The sequence below is a fragment of the Poecilia mexicana genome, unplaced genomic scaffold (assembly GCF_051168715.1).
Source record: "Poecilia mexicana isolate PSO_F unplaced genomic scaffold, ASM5116871v1 scaffold_23, whole genome shotgun sequence".
Taxonomy (NCBI): domain Eukaryota; kingdom Metazoa; phylum Chordata; class Actinopteri; order Cyprinodontiformes; family Poeciliidae; genus Poecilia; species Poecilia mexicana.
Window position 1 is genome coordinate 16,878,476 of NW_028263392.1, and position 24,057 is coordinate 16,902,532.

At 39.6% G+C, this 24,057-nt stretch overlaps 1 protein-coding gene across 1 annotated transcript in view; it reads left to right on the forward strand.

Annotated features, from left to right (window-relative positions):
- The window catches only part of abcc9 (ATP binding cassette subfamily C member 9), a 41,286-nt gene that overhangs the window by 1,689 nt on the left and 15,540 nt on the right, over positions 1 to 24,057 (forward strand). Inside the window, exons 5-29 of the mRNA XM_015002251.2 lie at positions 723 to 889; positions 973 to 1,074; positions 2,255 to 2,395; positions 2,468 to 2,659; positions 4,867 to 5,031; positions 5,557 to 5,712; positions 5,800 to 5,934; positions 6,279 to 6,441; positions 7,440 to 7,480; positions 7,555 to 7,697; positions 7,906 to 8,014; positions 8,258 to 8,365; positions 11,628 to 11,700; positions 13,617 to 13,722; positions 17,768 to 17,869; positions 18,440 to 18,524; positions 18,626 to 18,706; positions 19,712 to 19,849; positions 20,573 to 20,698; positions 21,125 to 21,224; positions 21,296 to 21,369; positions 21,741 to 22,046; positions 22,716 to 22,870; positions 23,541 to 23,610; positions 23,714 to 23,871. Coding sequence (XP_014857737.2) covers positions 723 to 889; positions 973 to 1,074; positions 2,255 to 2,395; positions 2,468 to 2,659; positions 4,867 to 5,031; positions 5,557 to 5,712; positions 5,800 to 5,934; positions 6,279 to 6,441; positions 7,440 to 7,480; positions 7,555 to 7,697; positions 7,906 to 8,014; positions 8,258 to 8,365; positions 11,628 to 11,700; positions 13,617 to 13,722; positions 17,768 to 17,869; positions 18,440 to 18,524; positions 18,626 to 18,706; positions 19,712 to 19,849; positions 20,573 to 20,698; positions 21,125 to 21,224; positions 21,296 to 21,369; positions 21,741 to 22,046; positions 22,716 to 22,870; positions 23,541 to 23,610; positions 23,714 to 23,871 — 3,196 coding nt within the window. The remainder of the gene's footprint in view (positions 1 to 722; positions 890 to 972; positions 1,075 to 2,254; positions 2,396 to 2,467; positions 2,660 to 4,866; positions 5,032 to 5,556; positions 5,713 to 5,799; positions 5,935 to 6,278; positions 6,442 to 7,439; positions 7,481 to 7,554; positions 7,698 to 7,905; positions 8,015 to 8,257; positions 8,366 to 11,627; positions 11,701 to 13,616; positions 13,723 to 17,767; positions 17,870 to 18,439; positions 18,525 to 18,625; positions 18,707 to 19,711; positions 19,850 to 20,572; positions 20,699 to 21,124; positions 21,225 to 21,295; positions 21,370 to 21,740; positions 22,047 to 22,715; positions 22,871 to 23,540; positions 23,611 to 23,713; positions 23,872 to 24,057) is intronic.

The following is a 24,057-nucleotide window of genomic DNA, read 5'->3' on the forward strand; positions in this document are numbered from 1 at the left end:
CTCTTTTTTTAGGTCAGAAATGTGTTTATTGATGTCTTTGTGATCAGAAGTTTACATCACATCACATAATCTGCCAGAGTTAGCCATATAGGCTAGTTTTCATCTGTACACCCTCAGGGTACAACCAATATACATATGATATATTACAACAAATAATAAGAATAAAAGCATCCAATAGGAGCATATCCAGTGATCTGCCAACTTGGGCTGAAAGGGCGCTCAGCGAGGAAGAAGCCGTTACCCCAAAAGAAACAGTTCAAATGTCCACAGAGACAAACAGCTTCATTGTTGGAGACAAGATGAACCTAAAGTGGACATAAAGGCCATCATGACCTTTTTAGGAAACACTCGACGCTTGAACCATCCCAACTGAAGGTGAGTGGAAGTATTGAAGCAACATCTAAAGACGCTACCAACACCGAGGAGATGTATGTAAACTTCTGACCTCAGAGACATGAATAAATAAATCTGACATTTTCTTTCTTTCTTTCTTTCTTTCTTTCTTTCTTTCTTTCTTTCTTTCTTTCTTTCTTTCTTTCTTTCTTTCTTTCTTTCTTTCTTTCTTCCTTCCTTCCTTCCTTCCTTCCTTCCTTACATTATTGTTTCTTTTAGCAAATAGAAATAGTTTCGTTACTTCCACCAACCTTCAGACCTGAAACAGGAGATGATGTAACTCCAGACGGGGTGTATGTAAACTTCTGACCGTCTCTCTTTGCTCCCAGTCCTCTTCATCTACTGGGTGTTGGCGTTCATAACCAAGTCCATCAAGCTGTGGAAGTTTGCAGAGTTTGGCGTCTGGTTCCAGTACCTGCGGTTCTGCATCACGGCCCTGTTGGTGATCCTGTACGGACTGCTGATGGCCGTGGAGATCAACGTCATCCGAGTCCGGGTTCGCCACAGCATTCCCTCCTGCTCTGGAAAAACCTCAACAATCTGCTTTACCTCCCTAATTTTGTTCTTTTCTTTTTATAGAAATACGTTTTCTTCACCAACCCCCAGAAGGTGAAGCCGCCGGAGGATTTACAGGACTTGGGCGTCCGCTTCCTGCAGCCGTTCGTCAATCTGCTCTCTAAGGTGCTTCTTATAATTAACTGCACTGAAAAAACACAAAATCTTACCAAGTTTTTTTGTCTTACCAAGTTTTGAAAGAAGACAAAACTAGCTTACAAGTAACTTTTCATGAAGATAGAAGAGCTTGTTTTAAGTTAAATTTTCTTGAATATTAAATACTACCTTCCTGGCAGATTATTTCAGTTAAAACATGACATTTTGTGCAATTATACAACCGTACATCTTTGAAAAGCAGAAGTGGAACCTCCTGCACAACCAACAAGAATGCAGTAAATGGTTTCTGGATAGCAAATAAACAACAAAACACTGGTCTTTTTCAGCAGCCATTGTACATCACATGCCCTAGTAATACCAGCTGACCAAACTTACAGAAGTTCAGCTGGAGTTGCTAGGTAACGGGGCGGAACTCTGCTGGGGTTGCTAGGTAACGGCAAATGTGACATTTAATTTCCCTTTAGAATCAATAAAGCACTTTTGAATTTAATTTTGAATTAAAGTTTTAAGCTTTAATTCAAAATTAGCTTTTGGAATGCCTCGCTTTCTAGACACCAAAAGACATTTCCTTACTACCAAAAAATGGATGAGCATTTTTTGTTTTAAGAGTTTAATTTAACCCTTTTTCTGAAGGATAATTTTGTTTCCAGAGACTCCATAATTCATTTTATTTGTTGTTTTGTTTATTTATTTTGGATATTTAAAATGTCTTCCAGTTCCATGTTACATGTTCATTAGAATTTAAAGTTTGTTGAGCTTTGAGGATGTGTTCTTGCGTTATTATTCCCTTTAATCATTTGAAAATTGTCTCAAAGCAACTATAGTTTCAGTTATTGGGATAACGTCTGATACAATTTATCAACTAACAAAATTAGTTATCATGACAGGCCTACTTTTCAGATCCAGATGGAAAAACAAAAATGTGCAAAATGTGAATTTTGCATAGTGGGAGGTTTAGAAAAAGCATCTAAATGTTGATGAAAAGTTACATGTAAGTTAGTTTTATTTTATTTATAGTGTACAGAGATATTTATACTAGAAATCAGACCAAAATACTTTTGTTTTTGAGGAGTAATAATTACGTTTTGCATGAGAGTTAAGAATAAAGATATATTTTGTCAAATCTATTTGAATCTGGATGTAAATCCTAGAAAACGGAGTTTGTTCTTGTTCCGTTTCTGCTGTCTAGGCGACGTATTGGTGGATGAACCCTCTCATTATTAGCGCCCACAAGAGGCCGATAGAGCTGAAGAAGATCGGGAAGCTGCCCATCGCTATGAGAGCGCTGACCAACTACCTGAGGCTGAAAGACGCCTACGAGGATCAGAGGGTGAGCCGAGCGACGGTCCGACCGGGTCCGGTTGCTGCTCCGCTTTAATTCGCCCGTTTCTCCTCAACACAGACGGGCGAAGACCCGGACCGAGCGCCGTCCATCTGGCGCTCCATGTACAGAGCCTTCGGCCGGCCGATCCTGCTCAGCAGCACCTTCCGGTACCTGGCCGACCTGCTGGGCTTCGCCGGGCCGCTCTGCATCTACGGCATCGTTCGCAACCTGGGTGACAACAACAACAACACGTCGGCGAACAAGAACACGGTGAGCGCGGCTTTCCTCCTGCCGGATCAAAATGAGAACCAGCAGCTCGTCATCATTAGGCAGTAAATCAATTAAACGCACAATGAATTAAAAACAACTCAATCATTTCCATCTGCATGATTTATCGTTCTTCTCTTTTTCCATAAAATCTTCAGTCTAACTTTACAGACTTCATAATTCATTTTAATTAGTTTGGATATTTTAATATCGTCCAGTTCCAGTGTTTATATATCCAATAGAATTTAAAATTTATTACTCTTGTTTTATTGCGTCATTACAATTAAATAACTTGAAAGTTATCTGAATATTATCATATATTCATATAATTGCTGATCATGTCAGGCCTGATGCTGCACTGTGATTTAGTTTCAGTGTTGAAGAACTGCAAACGTCTTTCTAATTGATATTTTAAGCCTCTCTGTTTTTTCTGTTCCTCATGTAAAAAGATTTTATTGCAGCTTCATAATCTCACACTAAAAATTACAAAAATCCAACCATTAATTTGAGATTAAAAATAAAAAACCTTGTTGAGATCAAGACAAAATAGCAGCACCGTTTAGTAACTTAACTGGAAAAATCAAGTTTATTTTTCAGAGCAGTTTTTAGTTGATTTTATGTTTAAAGGTGATCATTGTGTCTTAAATCAAACTTTTACTTTGAAATCCCAAACTTCCTGTTTCCTGATGGTATAAAACTGAGACCCATTTCTTTTACACTCCCTTCAAAATGGGAAAGACAGGAGAACATGTCATTCAGTGCACAAACATGTTTTTTTCTGGTTTAAAATGGAAACAATTTTATTTATATTTTTGCATTTTCAAATGATGAAACGATTTTATGCATTTGAAGTTTTCTAATGAAAGGATTTGGGTCTGTTTCTCTACTTTCCACTTGTTTAGAGTTCATGGCATCATGAACTCTGAAATACCAGGAGATTTTATTTAAAAAATCCAAAGGCCGATGCCAGGAACTGGAACGAGGTCGTTATCGGGTCAGCTGTGCGAAACCTGAAGCCATATTTGGACGCTGAAGATCGTTTGCTTCATTTTTCAAGACTTTTTAAAACTTTTGTAGCGTAAACGAGGCAAAGCAGACAGACGGAAAGCAGACGGAAAGCAGACGGAAAGCAGACGTTAGCACCTCGTTAGTTCATGCCAGCCTCAGAAAGTCGGAGAAGCAGCGCAGACGCTTCTGTGCAGACAGGAAGTTTTCCTGCGTTTGGTTTGTCTGGTCTGAGTTTACTGGAGATGCTGTCAAGTGTGTTTTAGTGGGTCCAGCTGGGCTGCAGAGACAGAGAGCAGAGCTCAGCATCTCTCTCAACTCTCTCATTTGTCTTTGAAATATAAAAAGTGCTCAAGTTGTCTTTGGGATGAAAATTTGATCTGAAATATTAACACAACTTTAGCTGAAACACGAATAAAGAAATCAGCAGGGCTTAGAAATAAAATCTGAAACTAAAATCTAGTTTCCAGTGCAAATATCTTAGTAGACTTAAAATAAGATAAAACTGACTAACAAGAAACTTTTCAGGAAGATATTGGAGGTAAAAAATCCTTAATGTTGAAAACGTTGATTATTTCACTTATAACCAGACGAAGTGAAATAATCTGCCAATAATTAATGTTTTACTTAAACCTTCTATATCTTAAAATTGATTTGTTTATATATATTTTAAGTTTCCTAAGCTGTTTGCACTAGAAACTAGAATAAAAATATAGACACATATTTTGTGTTTTTGCAGTTTCGCTTTCATCCTCCTTTCTGTGAGGTGTGTTATGACGGGACTACAATTATTAAAAATTAAATATCAGCTTAAAATGACAAGAAGCTTGAGTACGTTTATCAGATATGAGCAGCTCAGGCTGTGTGGATCTTTATTCAATATTCTCGTAATCGTTTCAACGCCCTGCTGCTGATAATAATTAGATTCTGTTAAAGATTATATTTTCCTTACTTGTAAAACCGATGCTAACATATAACTTCCCAAGATGCTCAACTCGTTTTAATTTTTTTATTTTTCATGTAGCAGTTCTTATAACATTACTATTTTATTCTCATATTATTGTCATCTCGTCAAACAAGATGGCCGCCCTGACATCACTTTGAAATATGGGTGAAAAAAATTTAATTAAATCTTCAAAACAAAACATTTTTGAATCGAGCATCGCCTGGTAAATTGAACGTTGTTTACTTGTTTGTGTTTGCAGGATAACCATTTCCGTGTGTACTTCATGGACACCACCGAGCTCCTGGAGAACAGCTACGTCTTGGCCATCCTCCTCTTCCTGGCGCTGGTCCTGCAGAGAACCTTCCTGCAGGCGTCCTACTACGTCACCATCGAGACGGGCATCAACCTGAGGGGCGCTCTGCTGGTGAGGGACGCATCAGGAAACCGGAGAATGTGACAGTTCAGCTAGAAAACCCAGTTTTTAACAATACAAGGAATGATGCAAACTCCAAAACACACAAAGAAACAAATGCAACCAAAAATCGCTGCAATCACAGAAAAAAATGCTGCGATCAATAAACAAAATGCTGCACCTTTATTTAAAAATAAAATATGAAACGGTGCAAACTTCCTCTACAAAATGTAAGTCCTCCAGACCACTAGGGGGAGTAGACCAACAAATCGTAAGGGACCAGACTCTGCACCTTTGTTGGCCACAAAACGCACAGCAGATTATTTGCTGCCATTGTTTACCTTTCCTGTGACCGGATGTTAAAACCTTTAAATATTCCAGAGGATTTTTCTTAAGATTGTAAAAGTGTAAATACTTTCAGGAGGCTTAGAGAGCACACGAGGAAGTTTGGATCTCCGTCTCACTGCTAGCTGCTTGCAGAAATGTTTCGCCATCACCTGGTGATCCTCAGGTCTGTATTTATGTTTCGTTACCAAGGCGATGATCTACAACAAAATCCTACGACTGTCCACCTCCAACATGTCGATGGGGGAGATGACTCTGGGGCAGATAAACAACCTGGTCGCCATAGAAACCAACCAGCTGATGTGGTTCCTCTTCCTCTGCCCCAACCTCTGGGCCATGCCTGTTCAGGTGAATCACGGCTGCTTTCCTGACAAACGTCGTCAACCTGAGCTGTAAATGTGGATCTGGTTCAGTCTGTGCTGTTCTTCGTTTCAGATTGTGATGGGAGTGATTCTGCTCTACAACTTCCTGAGCTGGAGCGCCTTAGTTGGAGCGTCGGTTATAGTTCTGCTGGCGCCGGTTCAGTACCTCATCGCCACAAAGCTGGCAGAAACTCAGAAGAGCGCCCTGGTAAGCAGTAAACTTGAATATTTGTTCAGTTTTTGTGCAAAAGTATTCAAACCTCTAAGCTTTTTACATTTGTCACATCAGAACCACAAACTGAAATAAGTATGGAAATCCATTTCTTTTGTCTTGTTCAAACGACTGATTTGAAATCAAACAGACTTTATTGTGATTGGTCGCTAGAAAAGACTTTCAGCGCAGCCATTCAAGCTAATGCTAATGTTGGCGTCAGCAGTCCGCATTTCTAAAACAGCTCCATGACCGATCACTTCCTGAAACTCTGCACACTGAAACAGACACGTTATAAGGAATGGGTATTAAACTGGCCGTGTCTCGACCCGGTCCTGCAGGAACACTCCACAGACCGTCTGAAACAGACGACAGAGATCCTGAAGGGCATAAAGCTGCTGAAGCTCTACGCCTGGGAGGACATCTTCTGCGACAGCGTGGAGCAAACCAGAGGCAAAGAGCTGACCAGCCTCAGGACGTTTGCTTTCTACACCTCCATGTCCAGTAAGACGGCAAACAAAAGCTCAGGCATTGTTTGGTAGTCGTTAGATGGGCCTAATGAAGGTTTTCTACAAACATTAGCTTCTTTTACAGAAAGTTGGATTTCATCCCCTATAAAGAAGAAAGAATGGAGGATGGCCTTCTTACAGGAAACTGCAGAAGTTCATGACAAAAGAAAGATTTCCAATAAGAAGATTTTACTTAAGAAATACCTTAGAGATCCAACCCCTTGTTCCTGAAAGCTTTACAGAAAATAGTCAGTATCTGTTAAGCCCTGTCATCCCTTTCTCTGTAGCTAATTAAAATTTACCAAGTTGTTTTCCAAAGATTGATTAAACATATTCTCTCAGTGATGAGAAATATGTTTGGAGGAGTCAAGGTGAGGCTTTCCCAATAGGAGGGTTTTACTGCCAGAGGAACGAAGGGCGATTAAAACCTTAATGAACGGTTAAAACTCATTATCCCCATAAGAAAACGTATCTTTGTGTCAGGTTTTAACCGTCCAGCATTTCACTTGAGGTACAGGCTGTTTTCCCCTGTAGTGATCTACCAGACTACCTGAAACACTTTAACCGAATCAGACCGAGCTTCGTAGGCTTTGTACCTCACAACCCAACCGGATTTCCTAGGCAAACGGAGTGGAGTTGTGTTAAAACACAGCTGGTGGGAATGCAAGCCAAGTAGCCGTCCGCCTTTGCTCCACTGCGGGTCCAGTTGGGACGGCGTTCTTTGACCTGAAAGCCTCATCTTGACTCCACTTTACACACATAATCTGGTCCTGGAGTGGATAAAACAAACCAAAAATAGGGCTTGGTCCATCGTAAGAAATGGTCTTCCCTCAATCCTTGAGAAAATGTGTTATATTCCCAGTAGTCGGGTTTGTCCCAGAAATCCACCCAGTTTAAATGAACTCCACCGATTGATTGGTGAAGCATCCAGGCAGAGGATGCCACAGATTCCTCGGGTTGTGGATGATGTCCTGTTTGATCTTCTTCTTGCAGTTTTCATGAACGCTGCGATTCCCATTGCTGCCGTTCTTGCTGTAAGTTTAATTATTTCATATCTTGATTTCTGCAGCAGCTATCAGAGGTGAAATCTGAATTTGTTCTTGTCCAGACGTTTGGGGTTCATCACTTCCTCACCAGCAGCATTCCCAGTCCTTCTCAAGCCTTCGCAGCGCTGGCGCTTTTCCACATCCTGGTCACGCCGCTCTTCCTGCTCTCCACTGTGGTCAGATTTGCGGTGAAGGCTCTGGTCAGGTGGGTGTTTTACTGGTGAGGACAGCAGATCTGGTTGTTCTGGACGTTACCAAACATGGAGATGTTTCAGCTGCTGCATCTGCTGAATGGAAAGGCTGACATCAGAGAACAGAAACTCTAAACTCCTGAGAGATTGCTGGTATTAAACTCTTACCGTTCACACTTCTCATAGACCGGTGTGTGTGTGTTTGTGTGTGTTTCCCTAAAGTGTGCAGAAGCTTGGCGAGTTTCTCCAGAGCGATGAAATCGGGGACGACAGCTGGAGAAATGGAGATATATCAGTTTCCCTGGACGTAGGGAAGAAACACCTGGGGATGGTGAGCGCTACTCTTAACAGATTATTCAGAAAAACTAGCAAGTGTGGCTTTCAGGTTCTGATTTATAGTTGGAAATTAGAGCTTTCCCTCCAGTTGAGTTTTGGTTTTATCATCAAAATTCAGTAAAAAATTGTTTATCTTGTCGCAAAATGATTTTATTTTTTGCACTTCTTCTTATTTTTTCTGTTTATGCATTAATGGTAAAGACTTTGTTTCATGGTGAATGTTTAACATCTTTCAAAGACCAAAGCCATCAACAGGAAGCAGCCGATGCGCTACCAGATGGACAACTACGAGCAGCCGAGCCGGCGGGCGATGAGGCCCATCGAGACGGAGGATGTGGCCGTAAAGGTGAGGGTCAAAGTTCAGCAGCTCTGAAAGGGTTAAAGCTAATACAGCAAACAAAACCTAAACTCTTTGTTCAGTTTTCAAGACTAGAAATGATGATCAGTAAAGGAGGAAAGCAGTTTGAAAGATCAGAGGACTTTCTGATGAGTTTTCACCTCTGGACCCAGTTAGAAATGCTTTGTTTTTACTTTAAACCTCTTAAGTCTGATGACTCTCATGGCCAGAATTAAATTACCTACAGTGACAAAACTGCCTTGATTGGTAACGTGACTGAAAATGTGTAAGAATAAAAAACCTCCAACCAAATAAATAAATAAATAACCAAAAGAACAGAAAAGCAGTTTTGTAACTTGGCTAAAAACTGATTGGTAACGTGACTAAATAAAAAATAATTACAAAATAAAATAAAAAGCAAAACAAGTAGACACACAAAGAGCAGAAAACAGTTTGATTGGTAACTTTTTCAAATTGTTAAATAAAGAAAACAAAAAAAGAGGCAAAATTTTTAGCATTTATTGCAGCTATGCTCTAACATGTAAATTTTAAAATGTAAAAAGTGTGTAAACACGTGACTCTGCGTGTGTTGAGTTTGTGCGTCGTCTTGCACAGGAAATGCAGAATTCACACGAGAATTATTTGCCCCTTGCAGGGTCTTGTGAAAGTGTCCAGATTTTTCTCAGCCGCTTTGTAAACGCTGCTCTTCCTGTCCCATCCCTGCGGAGTGACGCTCCGGTCCAGACGACCGTCGGCTGATTAAAGCAGAATCTGCTGCTGCTTCCCACCCGCATCACTTCTCCGTTTCTGTTCGGTTAGACGCTCAGTCAGCATCAGGACTCAGGTTTCATGGACAAAAGAAAAATAATTTCACTTTTCAGGCCTGAAACGATTAATCGTGATTAATCGTTTATTGAAATCATCGTCAACTAATTTAGTAATCGATTCATCTAGAGTAAACAGACTGGATAAAAGTGGTGATATACATTTTTAATTTAAGTTAAAAATCTTTGTCTATAAATATGTTTTAGCCAAAACTTTTCATGTGGCAGTTTTAGCTTCACCTGGAATGCTATATTTTTACATTTTAGGCAATAAAATGTTTATTTTCTGATTTTAAAATTGGATTCATTTATTTATATCTTTTAATATTTTTTCTAATATTGTATAAAAAAGGCTTATGTGGTTGAAAAATCTGAAGAATGAGACATTTTTTATCCGGTTAATAGTCAGAATAATAAATACTAAGTATTGAAATAATTGTTAGTCGCAGCAACGTTGGAGCAACTTTGCAGAAAACTAATTTGTTGTTCATGGATGCAGTTTTGTTTTTATGTAGAAGACAAACAGCTGTTTGTTCCAGCTGCCATTGTCTGGTAATGAGTTTTTAACATTTTGAATTTAGACATGAACATTAGCAGAAATATGAAGGGTTTTATTGGCTTTTTTTAATTGAAGTTTTTTCTAATTATTAAGGAGAATGTTTTCCAGCTTGTACTGGATTATTTCATTGCTGGTGTAATTAGATTGAATCCTGGTCAAACCCTGAACTCATTTTCTGACTTCAGTCGCCCTTTGTTACATGTGTTCTCCTCATTTTCCTGTTTTTCTTAATTTTTCCCACGGGAGCTCTGGCACCAGTCTGTGATGTCCACTATGTTTGTTATTGTTCATTATCTGTGGGTGTTCTGGTTTTTTATGTTTTTATTATCACAAAATTTATAAAAATCTGAAAAAATAACCAAAATCAGTTCTGCAATCTGGGCACAAAGCATCTATCCGTGCACTTTCTCCATGTGCATCAAATGTGACCTAATATATTCGGCGTCTCTCTCCGTCTATTATTTAAATCTTTCCCCAAATCAAACAAAAACAAACTCCAAGCAGCTTATCGTGAGTATTTTCCCTAACAGAAACAAAAGATGCTGCTTTCTCTAGATTCCTGTTGGGACCAGTAACATGTGGCGAGGGGAACTGTGGAATAAAAAACCTGGGGGGGTTCTTGTTAGATAAAATAAACATAAAAATAAACATGTAAAAGCAACAGATGGGAGGAATGTAAACAGTTTGAGCAGGAAGAAGGTTTCAGTGATTAGACTTCTCTGCTGCTGTTGCTGCAGTCTTACACTTCCTTTAACAAGTTTATAGAGTCTGACCAAATGTTCTGGAACTCTCCTGGGGTTGCTAGGTAACGGGGCTGGGTTGCTAGGTAACGGTCCGGTGACTTAACAAATGGGAGGTTTTTGAAATGGCTAATTCTCCAACATGAACAATCATTAATTTATTGCCAATAAATGTTCTGGGTGGTTTTCCTTTTTTGGAAGCAGTAGAGACATAAAGAGCAGCACAAAAATGTACAAAAAATGGGAATTTTGTATAATTGGTTCAGTTTAAAGATCATCTCACACTTCAGTTATTATCATAATTGTTTGTTATCCATTATAGAAATAAGTACTATGCAGACATCAATCACAAAAAATCCTCCTGCTGCTTAATGATTATGGTCTGTTAAACATGCCAACTCATCCTTTTATTACATTTATTATGTGTTAAAATACTTTTACTGGCTAATATTGGTAAATAAAGGAAACATAATGCAACCTCAAGCATGTAGGAACTTCACTTTTACTGCTTTTTATGTTTTACTCAAGCCAATTTCAGCACTTTTTCAGCACAAGAATGTGGGAGGGTTTAAGAAGGTGAAATACTGTATTCGTTTTTATTTGTTGTCATTGTTATTTAAGCTGTACTGTAGCTACTGGACTGAAAATGAGTGGAAAGAACAGTCCAAAAGAAAAACAGTGAAAACCTGTTAGAGGGAAAATTTAAAGATCAAGATGGACATTAAATCAATGTTTTTAACCTGTCTTTTAAATTAATAAACATTTCTAGTTTTCTTTATTATCGTTACCTCAAAATTTCCAGCTCATTGTTTTTGTAGCATGTAACTCTGATGAAAGTCAGTGAACTTTATTTCTGCAGATTTTCTGGTATTTTTGCAGAACCAGACTTGCTGACAGCTGTTTGGTTTCCCCCGTGTTGTGAACGCAGTACGTGTCGTTCCTTGTGTGAAGCTGTTATCTAACCACTGTCCACTCCTGTGAACTCGCTCACAGGACTTCTTAAACTCGGGTCGGGTCATGTGCTGTGCTCTTGTAGGTCAGTGCGTAACAGTGAAACGGCACGTAGTCAGGCTGAGACATCTGCTGTTGCTACGAAATGTCTCCAAAACGATGCAGTCACAGTTTGCTTCCTCTCTGTTTCCGCCCAGGTGAGCAGCGGCTCCTTCACCTGGGGAAACAACCAGCTGACGCTGTCAGACATCAGCATACGCATCCCCACAGGTCAGCCTCCCTTTCTGCCTTAAAAATAAATGTTTATCAAGCTCTCATGGTTGTCTCTGTGTTTGGGTTCTCCACAACACAAAATAATGTCAATGCAGAACTGTTGAGCACGGCGGTGGAGGGGTGATGGTTTGGCCTGTCACAATTAGCAATTTAATTTCATCTGTTGTTTTGTTTATTTATTTTGGATGTTTAAAATATCTTCCATGTTCATTAGAATTTATAGTTTAATGCCTTTATATTAGTTGAAAATGGTCTCAAAACAACAATTTTATCATCCAGCTAAATTTGATGTGACAGGAATAACCCGACCTGGATACTTTGCAAGTTTATGCAAAGTAAACTTGCAAAGTTCACTTCGTTCAGAGAAATAAAAAAAGTCCTTATTTCCCGGGTTTCGGCACCAAAATGTTACCTTCCTGTTCAGTTTTTATTGAAGAGAAAAATGGCAACAGCTGTTCCTAATTCGTAACCTAGCAACCAAAAATCAACAAAAGCAAGATAGTGACAAAACAGAACCAGATCCTGTTAAGCATTCTTCAAAATAAAAGACTTCCTCTATTCAAATAAATCATGTCTCACACTTAAATATGTTCCACTTCACCTTTGTAATTATATACAATCATGTTCAATACAATTAATAATAATCATCATGTAAATTATGCTTAACATATAAGTGTAAATCAGTCACTTATCATGCAAAATATACTGAACAACATATAAGTGTAAAAAAGTCACAACACTTCTTTCTGTTCCTTTTCATATATTTATTTTAGTTATTTCATGAACTATTCATATTTCTTGAGTGAATGGAATAAAAAAATAAAATGTGTTGCAACAACCGAATCAGTTGAGTCAAGAGTCAAATGAAGGGAAAACATTAAGGTTTTATAAATGCGATTGAGACATTTTCTGGGGAATAATGCACTTTAGGTTTGACTGGCAGTTTTTAAATGCAACATTGTTTAAACTGGTGCAAAAAGCACTTAGATTGGCCATTTTCTCTAGTTATTAATTGGCACTACATCATAAAATTATCCTGAAAAACAAAAATTTTCTTTAAGTTCCTAAAGGCCAGTTCCTTGACTGAGAAGGAAAACTCCACACCAGATTGTGTTGATGAATTTCTCAAACTGTCCATCTGCATGAGTATTTGTGTTAATTTTATTTAAACAGTATGATATTTAAATAAAAACAAGCTTTTTCAGTTATATTTTATGAGAAAATTAAACTTTTTAGAACCGTTTTTTGAAGTTAGCAAGCTGGCTTATTTGAGGACATAAAATAACTTTCTGTTCTGGAGTCAAAAGCTTCTGATTAGCTGAAGCATCAGGTAAATGGTTCAGAGTTGAGGTTAGCATGCTGCTTAAATCTGAGCTGAGCAGTCAGGCCTGAACCAGAGTCGGGCCGCGTGCAGATCGAGTGTCGGGAAGCCGGGTCGGGCCGGACAGATGCAGAGTTTCACTCACTCCAGTCGTCCTCTGGGATGTGACTTCCCTGCAATCCCAGTCATGCTACTACTAAGCAAGCAGCGGCTCCAGCGCTTTTCTTCTCTGCCAAAGTGCTGAAGAGGAAGTAACTGGACATCTTAAAGGTTTCTACTTCAGAAATCAAATCTGCAAGGTTGACTCAGAAAGACGGCTAAGTTTAGACATGTTCTGCATATGTTTAAATGTAGCACTGGTAATGAACGAAGTCACTGGAGGCGGAACATTTCCAGGATGTTTGCAACAAAATCAGTGACCTGTTTACATTTCAAATTACTGCAGTTTAACCCATACATGTTCTTTTAATTAAAATTTATAGCTTACAGTACTCACAGGAAGCAGAACAATATTGCTCTTTTAATGTAACTGTCATTAATTTGCTCAGTAGATGAAAACATGCACCTCGTGTTTTATTTGTTTCCATCCCAGGTCAGTTAACGATGATCGTGGGTCAGGTGGGATGTGGGAAATCCTCCCTGCTGCTGGCCATGCTGGGTGAGATGCAAGCAATCGATGGAAGAGTTTTCTGGAGCAAGTAAGTCAGTGGAATAACATTTGGAGAATATCTAAGGTAGAGAACATGGCATTGCTGCAGACACTGTATTTAAAAAGCCACATTAAGCTCAACAAGTAAATGTTCAGTTATATAAAAGCTGCTCTTCACTGTTTGTTTTTTGGCTAGCTCTCTAGCTCTCCACTAATGCTAACTTTGCTAGTTATATCTCCTGTTATGTTTTGTGCTTTACATACAGAAGCAGGAATGTAAAAAAAATGTATTTACACCTCTAAGCACTTTTCCTAAATGAAAATGTTTGTTTGCAACATCTAACAGATGCGAGATTAGAATAAAGCTACTTATTGTTTGGTCATTATTTTGCTAAAGTAATTTTTAAATGAACAAAAACAGAAACAACTTTTATTTTTTTATTATTAATTTGTGGAATTTGTGGCTTTTAAAGAACTGGAGCTAAAATTCACCTCACAGTTTCCTGTTTTTAAGTCAATTTTTGGTGGCTAACCAAGGCTAGCTACCAATGCTAGCTTTCCCCCAAAAATGTGGCTCCATTTGCTGTGTTGATGCACCTTTCACTGCTTTTCAAATGTCATCCATGGAAAGTTCACATAAAGGTTCAGTTGTGTTAGAGTGGGAAGTAAAAGCTGCATTTCTCCTCTGTTCATAGGACAGCTTTAGTGAGCTAGCCAGTGATGCTAACTATGAAACACATTCTTTAGTTATTATTTTTGACTCATTTTGCTACATTTTTAAGTGTAAAAAGTGAAGTATGAACCTATATTTCCACAATATATGTAAAGTTGGAGTGGAAAATTGCTTGTGAATGTTATTCTTGATAATGTTAATAATGTTTTTCTTTTGTTTATAAAAACAAAAAGTGGAAAACTTAAAAAAAATGTAAAACTGATTTGAGAAATTAAATTGTTTTCACAGAGCTGGAAGAAAAAAGTAAACTTCAAAGGTTTTAGGACATTTTTTGGCTAGCTGCTAATGCTAACTCTGCTAACAGAAAGTGTGGTTACTGTTGTGCTATTGTCTTAAAAACACAGGAATCCACCTTTATGCCTTTTTGACAGAATAAATAGCTTAGTAATTCTCAAATTGGTACATTAGGCATAAATTAGGGCAACACTTTTTGTTGCACCTTTATGTGGCAGTTTGTGTTTTGTTGCTAATTGCTTCAGGTAAACAAGTAGCTTTGGAGCTAAAAGTTATTGATTTTACTTATTTTGGACTTGTTAGCCGGTTCAGATAGCTGCTAATGTTAGCAGGCCTTATTGCTATGAAGGAATGCAGACAGAAAATATTAAAAAGCAACACAGAAATAGATAGAATAAGGAAAGTGGAGGTTTTAGGGAATGTGATGTGCTGTCCCTGAGTAGACTCATATAAGTGGAATTTAATTTAATCACAGTTACAGATTTAAACTTTAAGGTCTGTTTGAGAAGTCCAAGTGATTTTCAAACGTTCTCCTATCCTAGTTTCTAACGAACATCTTGATGCTCCAGAGCTGCACACTAACGTTTCTGCAGATGTTTGGTTGTGTTTTTGTCTGTTTTCGTGTCTTTGGTTTCACTTTATTTCCTGCCTTCATGCCAATCAGGCTGCCTGATTGTGAGATGGCCCACGAAGGGAACATCAGGTACTTTATTTCTGTCCGTGGTGTGTTCATCCTGAAACAGTGAGCAAGGTTTCTGCTAGGTTACCTCTCTCTATAAGAGGGTCTAAAATTATCCTCAGTTTCTTTAACTGTTCTTTTGACAGCTTATGTTAAGGGGAGTATTTTAATTTGAGTCACAGCAAGTAAAAGCATGCACAAATACGCAAGATACAAGCAAAGTGCTCATCTATTTTATGAAGCATGTTATGATTAACAGTCACCCTTAAAATACTTTACCCAGCTTCCAAACTTCACAACTAAAGTAAATAAAAGCTGCTTTAAATCCCTGAAGCCCATAAATATGAGACATCATTGTCGAAGAAGCCACAAAACCTAATTATCACAGGCAGACAGGCAGTGACAGCATCACTTACTCTTCTTTCCTGGGTGGGAAGGTTAATGTGATAATCAGCTGGCCATCTAATAACACATAATCACCGTCTGCAGTTTGACATGCTAGCTTTTCGTTTTATGTTGAGGTCCATGCATTTCTCTCTCTGTTCGCTGCTTTGTCTGTTTTTGCTCGTTTTCAATGGCGGATAATTGAGTCGTGGGTGAATTCTGACTAAGATACTGATTTTGACAGTTGGTCAGAGACAGAGGACTCTGAGGAGGACGTGGGGAGGTACAAGCTCTTCTGATCGTGACCCGTTTGACCCGTCGTTCGCCTCTCCTGCTCCTCCCTTCATCCGCTCTAACCTTGTTCATTTTTGTGCCTCTTAAAAAAGAGGATGCTGGTTTGAACTTGCTCATGAACACCTACGCATGTGCAAAACTACTTTCATTTTTTATCAAGTGTACTAAAATACTGTCCATGTTTATTTTTATGTTGCATTTGTGAATCTTTATAAAAGGTGAAACATGTAGCTAAAGTTCAGTTAGCATTCTACAGCTTTTAGATGTTTCACTTCTTCTTTGTGTCTGAATCTCTTCGAAGAACTTTATGCTGAGGATAAAATCTTCCCTTTTTGATTCAGGACATCTAAAAGTTGCAGGACAAACTGGTTTTAGACTGTTCACATTTTCTCCTGTGCTGTAAAAATATGAACAGTCTTCCTACCAGCAGATTCTGCTGCTGAGTTGCTGTCGTTGTTCGTGTGTTTAGGAGAAACCGCCGTCTGCAGAGCTTTATCTAGTGAATCTGCTGCTGGTTTCCCATGAGAATGCCGTCAGTTTGTGCCATCTGATCCTGGAGTGGTTTGTTTTGTTAATGCTGGGAGTCGTCGCTCTGCTGAACAAAACGCTAATATCTGACATATGTAGCTGTTTCTATGCTTCAATAGAGATGATCCTGCAACTTAAAATCAGAAAAAGTACAGATGGTATGGAAAATGTTATATATAATATTCGAAAAAAGTTTGATAATGTTCTTCTAAGGGTGTTTTCACACCCAATAGTTTGGTAAACTCACTTGGATCCAGTTTGTTCCACCTCCAGCTGCTGTGGCTCTGAATCAAACCAACCTGTTCCCCTCCTGGCCTGTGGGGGCGCTGCACCAAGAACCACTGAAGGAAACGACACAAAAACCTCTGAAGACACTGAGAGCAACTTCCTTCTTCACCAGATGGAAACAAGATGGAGGCGTCAGATTTTAGCGGTTGGAGGATTTCTCTTTAGGCTAAAGACCAGGAGCCATTTCTGCTGCTAGCGCTAGGCTAGCACGTTAGCTTTGGTTGTTTTTACCCAGAATGCCCTGCGCTGTAGTCCACTTCCTGCTTTTGGAGCGGTCTCTGGTCTGCTTGGTGTTCACATATAGATTCAAACCAAACCAGAGTTCACTTCAGCCGAACCTAAAAGTTTGTAGGCGGATCAGAGTTTGATTTTTTTGGTCCGATTTATCAAACCTTCTCCACTGAGCCGAACTTTCAAGACAAACGGATTGGAGTTGGATTAACTTGGACCCAACATGGCTGATGTAAATGAGATTATGATCTTTTTATTGTTCCCGGATCGTTTTGATTATTTCCATTTTCCATGCCTGTTAAAGCTGCGATAATTCAAGATAAGTTTATTCTAACCCCAGAATGTTGCAGATTTACATTTGAACGATTTACGATCTGGCATCAAATGATGTTTCAGAATAAACTACTGAGCTTCTTGAGTTCTTGTTCCTTCAGCAGCGTTTAGTCGAGACTCCCAGCAAGGCGCTACGGTGGTTTATTTTTATGAGTTGCTTTATCCGATCCTGGTTTAATTTTTTTCCCGCAGGTCATCTTTAACCCTTTCCATCCTCCGCCTTTATCCCTCATATCTGGTGAATTGTTTTTTGTGTTGTGGAGTTTGACCGTTTTCCAAACGTCGTCGTCCTTTCGCCATCAGCATTCCTTCTCTCTGAAGCTTCATGGAGGCAGAACATTTGGTTCTCATTTAATGTCTCTTTGCCTCCATTTCCCATAATTCCTCCAGCAAGAACAGGAACTCTGTAGCCTACGCTGCCCAGAAGTCCTGGCTGCTTAACGCCACGGTGGAGGACAACATCACCTTTGGCAGTCCCTTCAACAAGCAACGGTAACGCTGAGTTTTCCTCCGTCTGGCACATCACCGCAGTTTGTTTGCAAAATGTAAATAAAATCCTTCAGGTTTGTCATTGTAGTATGACAAACTGAGGAAAAAGGTCAAGGGTCGCTAAGGTTAGCTTAGGTTACTGAAGTTCTACTACATTTTGTTGAATTTATTTTTAGAGCTAACACTATTAGCAACAGCTAGCACCATTATTTGAAACTAAATCCATTAGCACAAGCTAAAGAGTTAGCAAGAGCTAAGACCATTAGCAATGCTAACACCAGTAGCAGAATCTGAAACCATTAACTAAGCAAACACCTGCAACTGGAACGAACACCATTAGCAAGAACTACCTGGAAACCAACAAATCTTGATAATGAATGGACGTTTCATTCATTATCATGATCTTTAGGTCTTTGTAACGTAACTATTAAGTTGGAGGAAATGTTGCTTAATAAGCAGCTGGAGTTAGAAACTGGAGTTCTGTGCAGCAAACTGTCGGCTTGGCCGTTCAAGTACAAGCAGCTCCGATTCTGTCTTGACTCCGACTTCTGTTCTGGGTTCGGGTGTTTTTAGGTACAAAGCTGTGATCGATGCCTGCTCCCTTCAGCCGGACATCGACCTGCTGCCGTTTGGAGACCAGACTGAGATTGGGGAGAGGGTTGGTGTCTGTAATCTATTACTGAAGTAATAAATATTTACTGTCATATTGTGGAGTAATCCCGGAGTCTGTCCTGATGTTTTGTGATGTCTGTGTTTCAGGGGATCAACCTGAGTGGGGGGCAGAGGCAGAGAATCTGTGTGGCCAGGGCTTTGTACCAAAACACCAACATTGTCTTCCTGGTAAGTTACCGTTTCCCTGAAATGCACAAAGTATGAAAATGGAGGAACAATTCAAATTTAGCACATTTAACATAAAAGCATACGTCTTCTGCATCAAAGTCTTTATGTGCAGTTAGACACCAGAACCAACTAAAGTAATCAGCGAATTTACTGTTCACTAAATTAGGTCAAGCTAACACCCTTAGCTGGAGCTAACACTATTAGCCACATCTAAAATGATTAGCAAGAGCTAATACCATTTGCAGAACCTGAAATCATTAGCTAGAGCTGACAGCATTAGCTAGAGCTAACAGCATTAGCTAGAGCTAACAGCATTAGCTAGAGCTAACAGCATTAGCTAGAGCTAACAGCATTAGCTTCACCAGAAGCAGATAAAAGTTTCAGATCGGTTCAGCCAGAATCTGGACCTTAATCTGCAACATAACAGAAAAAATGTCAAACCAAATAATAGTTACAAAGGTTAAAGGTCACAATGGAAGCTTGAGGGTTTCCTATTAACATTGGTGTGTGAATCCACTGCGGTTCCTTCTGGAAGCCTTGAGTTTCTTAAATGAGACAAACAAGAATTCACATGTGAATCTGCTCCTAATTGAATTGTATAATTTCCTGTTGGTTTAAATTCTTATCAGGCAGATATTCCACATTAACTCCCATCTCGGTCATGGCGCTGCGCTGCGCCCTCGCTGTCTGCAGCGCTCTGTGTTTTCCTTGACGTCGTCTGAATATGACAGAACATATCTGATCTGACGTCAGGCGCTCTCAGCATCATGTGGAAAACGTTTCCGACGCTTGGCAGACGCTTTCTGGTGTGGCTGAATTTTTAATTATCCAAACAGAGTCGGGCGCCAGACAGAGTGAAGATAACTCACACCCCGTGTAAACTCAAAACCTCAGGAAAGGCGTTGAAGTATTCACGCTCTCTGCTGCTGCTGGGGGGTTTTTTCTCTCCGAGGATTCTGATTGCGATCTGGTTTGTGATGCGTTCATGGTTTCCACGTCATACAGGACGATCCGTTTTCAGCGCTGGACATCCACCTGAGCGATCACCTGATGCAGGAGGGAATCCTGAAGTTTCTGCAGGACGATAAGCGAACCGTGGTCCTCGTCACCCACAAGCTGCAGTACCTCATACACGCAGACTGGGTGAGGCTCCCAAATCCAAAACTGATGCTAAAGTCACCATGAAGGTCAAAAAACAGGTGAAAGATTCCACACTATTGTGATTTAATTAGCGAAAACAAAGCCAAAGAAGAAAACGCATAGGTAAAACATCAGTGATGAATTTTAGAGAAGTAAATGTCTGTCCACCAATCTGTGAAGGGTTATAAGGCCTAAAGTCCTCTGCAGCTTATATAATCAGAATAAGATCATCTTTATTGGACAACATTGTTTGCAGAAACAAATAATTTGACTTCAGCTTCACACATCAGCAGAATGCAGACTTTAAGAATAAATAAATCAACTTTAGAGGAGACAACAAGTTCAAATAAAAGGAACAAATATGTACATAATGTATGTAGGCCGGTTGCAATAAGTAAAATGAGTTTGGTAGTAATTACTTTTACTCATTTATATTTGCTTGAGTAACTTCTTATCACGATAAATGATAAACGATAAGATAAATGCCCAAACCTAGTGAAAAGATCGGAATTGGTCGAATCGGACTGCCATGAAAAAGTTGGTAGTTCCAGGTTAGCAAAGCTCCAGAAGGCCTGCAGCACCGTTTGGCAGAACGAAGAGTTGACCACGATGTTTGGAGGGAACCAATCAAAACAAACGCCGCACACCAGCTGCTACGCACAGCGGAGCTGCGTTGGTGACCAGATGTGAGTCCTTCTGTCCTGTTTGTTGGCGTTTTGTGTCCAGATCATAGCGATGAAGGACGGCTCGGTCCTCAGAGAGGGAACCCTGAAGGACATTCAGACTCACGACACGGAGCTTTACGATCACTGGAAAACTCTGATGAACAGGCAGGACCAGGAGCTGGAGAAGGTAGAGCACCGTTTCACTCCACATGACCTGGGATCAGGCCGGGCCTCCACCACCAGGGGGGCCAAGAGCACCAAGCTAACATGATGAAGTATAGATTTAAAGTAACAGTGAATAAAACAAACTAAATGCTGGAGAACAATTTATAGTTGTTGAGGAAATATAAGATTAAATACCACCCTATATTTCAAAATCCAAATGTTTTGTTTAGTTTGCTACATATTAGAATCAATATCCATAATAAACTGGAATAAGCGAATTACTAATTATGCTAATGATAGCAGGTATAGAGTAGCTTAGCAATGATAAAGCTAATGGTGCTAGCATGTTGTTAAGGGGGCCCCAAATAAAAACCTGCTTAGGGCCCCAAAAATGCTGTGTTCGGCCCTGCCTGGGACTGGTGGTGATTTTAACCTGCTGAATCTGCAGGATATTCAGCAGGACAGTCAGACGACTCTGGAGAGGAAGACGCTGCGCAGAGCGTTCTACTCCAGAGAACCGAAGAACCAGATGGACGATGAGGACGAAGGTGATGGAAACTTTCTCTTCTTCTGCTGCTGCTTTGAGCTTTTTCACTAAATCAGATCGTTCTCATTCCAGAGGAGGAAGAGGAGGAAGAAGATGACGATAATTTCTCCACCACAACCAGCAGACGGTCCAAGATCCCGTGGAAGGTAACCAGTTGGAGACTCTGACTCTGGTCATAAAAATAAAAGATGTCAGAATTGACTAAGACTTGGAACTTGACTGGTTTCATTTATGCTTTACACTCTTTCTCTTGATTCTTCTGTAAAGGACTTTGAATTGTTTTGCACACAAATTATGCTACACAAGTAAATTTGCCTTAACTTGGACTTGACCCTCAAAGACTTGGGACATGAGAGACTTGAGACTTGATTTAGGCAAGTCCTTGTGAGAGAAGTCCAAGTCTAGTTTCAGGACTTGAAGCTGGACTTGGGACTTTATTTGCTGGGAATTGCCTTGGGCTGGTAGAAGCTGACTTGTGGGCATGTCTGCCTCTCCGCTCTGTGCTCCGTGTCTCCAGATGTGCGGCTGCTACCTCTCCTCTGGAGGCTTCTTCATGGTCTTCCTCATGGTTTCGTCCAAGCTGCTGAAGCACTCGGTCATCGTTGCCATTGACTACTGCCTGGCTCTCTGGACTTCCACCAATAAGACGAAAGCAAACCTTCAGACCGCAGCCAATCAGACGCCAGCATTCCTGCAGAACTGGACCGCAGCCAATCAGACGCCAGCATTCCTGCAGAACTGGACCGCAGCCAATCAGACGCCAGCATTCCTGCAGAACTGGACCGACTCCATAAACTCCACCGATGTTTCTCCTCAGCCTGAGGTCACTACTTTTGTTTTAGCATAATGATTAATAAAGTGCTATAGCTGTGCTTTATTACCATCTTTTTTCCACATACAACAAAAATATAAAATATTTGGATTTAAAAGTGTGAAGCATTGAGAGTCATCTCTCCTATGATCAGAATATTTATGGATAAAAAGTATTTAAATTGCCAAGTATGATAAATCAAAATAAATGTCTTTTCAGTGCTGGAACAGAAACATCTATTTCTCTTCAGGCCTGTTGCAATAATCAATCAATCAATCAATCACATGATAAATTGCATTTTCATTTTTGTGATTTATTGTTTTTTTCTTTCTACCGAACACTGGATGATTAAAATCTCCAGTTTTAGACGTTTTTGAAGGATGAATTCATTGTTCACTTTATTTGTTTTATTTATTTTGGATATTTAAAATGTATTCCAGTTATTGTTAAATGTTTGTTAGAATTTAAATTGATTGAACTTTGAAAATGTGTTCTTGTATTATTATGCCATTATTACCATTATTGTACTCAAAAATGGTTTGAAAACAAGAATATTATTGTTTATCAGGAGAATTTGTTAGAATTTATAGGTATTTATGTATCCATCATTAATTGACTGTTTGTGTCAGTTTTTGCTTTATTTATTGTTTTATGAATTTTTGTGTTTTTATGACCCTGCAGCAGAACATGTACTACCTACACGTGTTTTTCGTCCTCTGCGCGGCGGGGATCACCTTGTGCCTCATCACCTCCCTCTCTGTGGAGTTTCTGGGTCTTTCTGCTGCCACCAACCTGCATCACAACCTGCTCAATAAGATCATCCACGCCCCCATCAGGTAAACCAGGTCCAGGGAACGTTTTGGGACCCAAAGCTCCCAAAAACTGCTCAGATTTGTTGAAACTGTCACTATGTTGTGACAGTTTGACTCAGATAATCTGAGTTCAAGCTCCTCTGCTTTCTCCTAGTGTTAACTATAAATAACCAATCAGAGCCAGGAGGCGGGTCTTAGCGCCGTCAATCACCTCAGTGTGATCACAGGCTATGCTACACTGCAGCTAGCTGTCACGAATGCTAAAGCTACTTGTAAATGAGTGGAGTCCAGCTTTCTGGTAAATTACGGTTTTCACCCTCTTGAATAATTTTACCTTTTTATTTCTGTTACAATCAACAAAATTATTTTTTGTGCCAATGGAGAATTAGAAAAAAAAAAAGTTTAACGTCAAAGTGGAAACTGGTTAAATAAAAATATTTAACACAAACTAAGAAATTAGAGACATTGTGAGACAGGAAGCACCAACTGACTGGACCTGTTGGATTAGGTCACTTTAAAAGGAGTAAATATTTCTGCAGTCACTTTGTAGAAGTTAGTTTTCATGTTGATATTAAATCCATGTTATTCATCAGGGCTGATTTGTAGAAGCAATAAAAACGATAACCCCAGTTTAGCATATAGAAATGTGCTTTACTTTTTATTATTTTTAAACCTTCCTGATGATTTTTCTCAGGTTTTTTGACGTCACACCTTTGGGGCAGATCCTTAACAGATTTTCTGCTGATACCAACATCATCGACCAGGTAAACGCAGACAAATATTCTTCTGGAGTGAAGAGTTGTAGCTATTGACTGATTTACTGTAGATTTACGGATCATGTATCTGGTTGTTTCTGTTGTTTTTCAGCACATTCCTCCAACGCTGGAGTCTTTGACGCGGTCGACCCTGCTCTGCCTGTCCGCCATCGGGGTCATGGCTTCCATCACTCCCATCTTCCTCGTACCTTTGGTGCCGCTCGCCGTCGCCTTCTACTTTATTCAGAAGTATTTCAGAGTCGCCTCCAAGTGAGTCTGCAGAGCAAAGTTTAAACTGTTTAGGGAGTTAGCTAACAAAACAGTTTCATCTGAGAAATGTTCATAGATATAGTAAAATATCTTTTATTTTGATTAAACATGGACAAATTGCAGTAAATCAGGATTCCCTGTGGAAACAGTGACGTTACTTATTGGTTGCTGTTAGCTTGGTAGCTA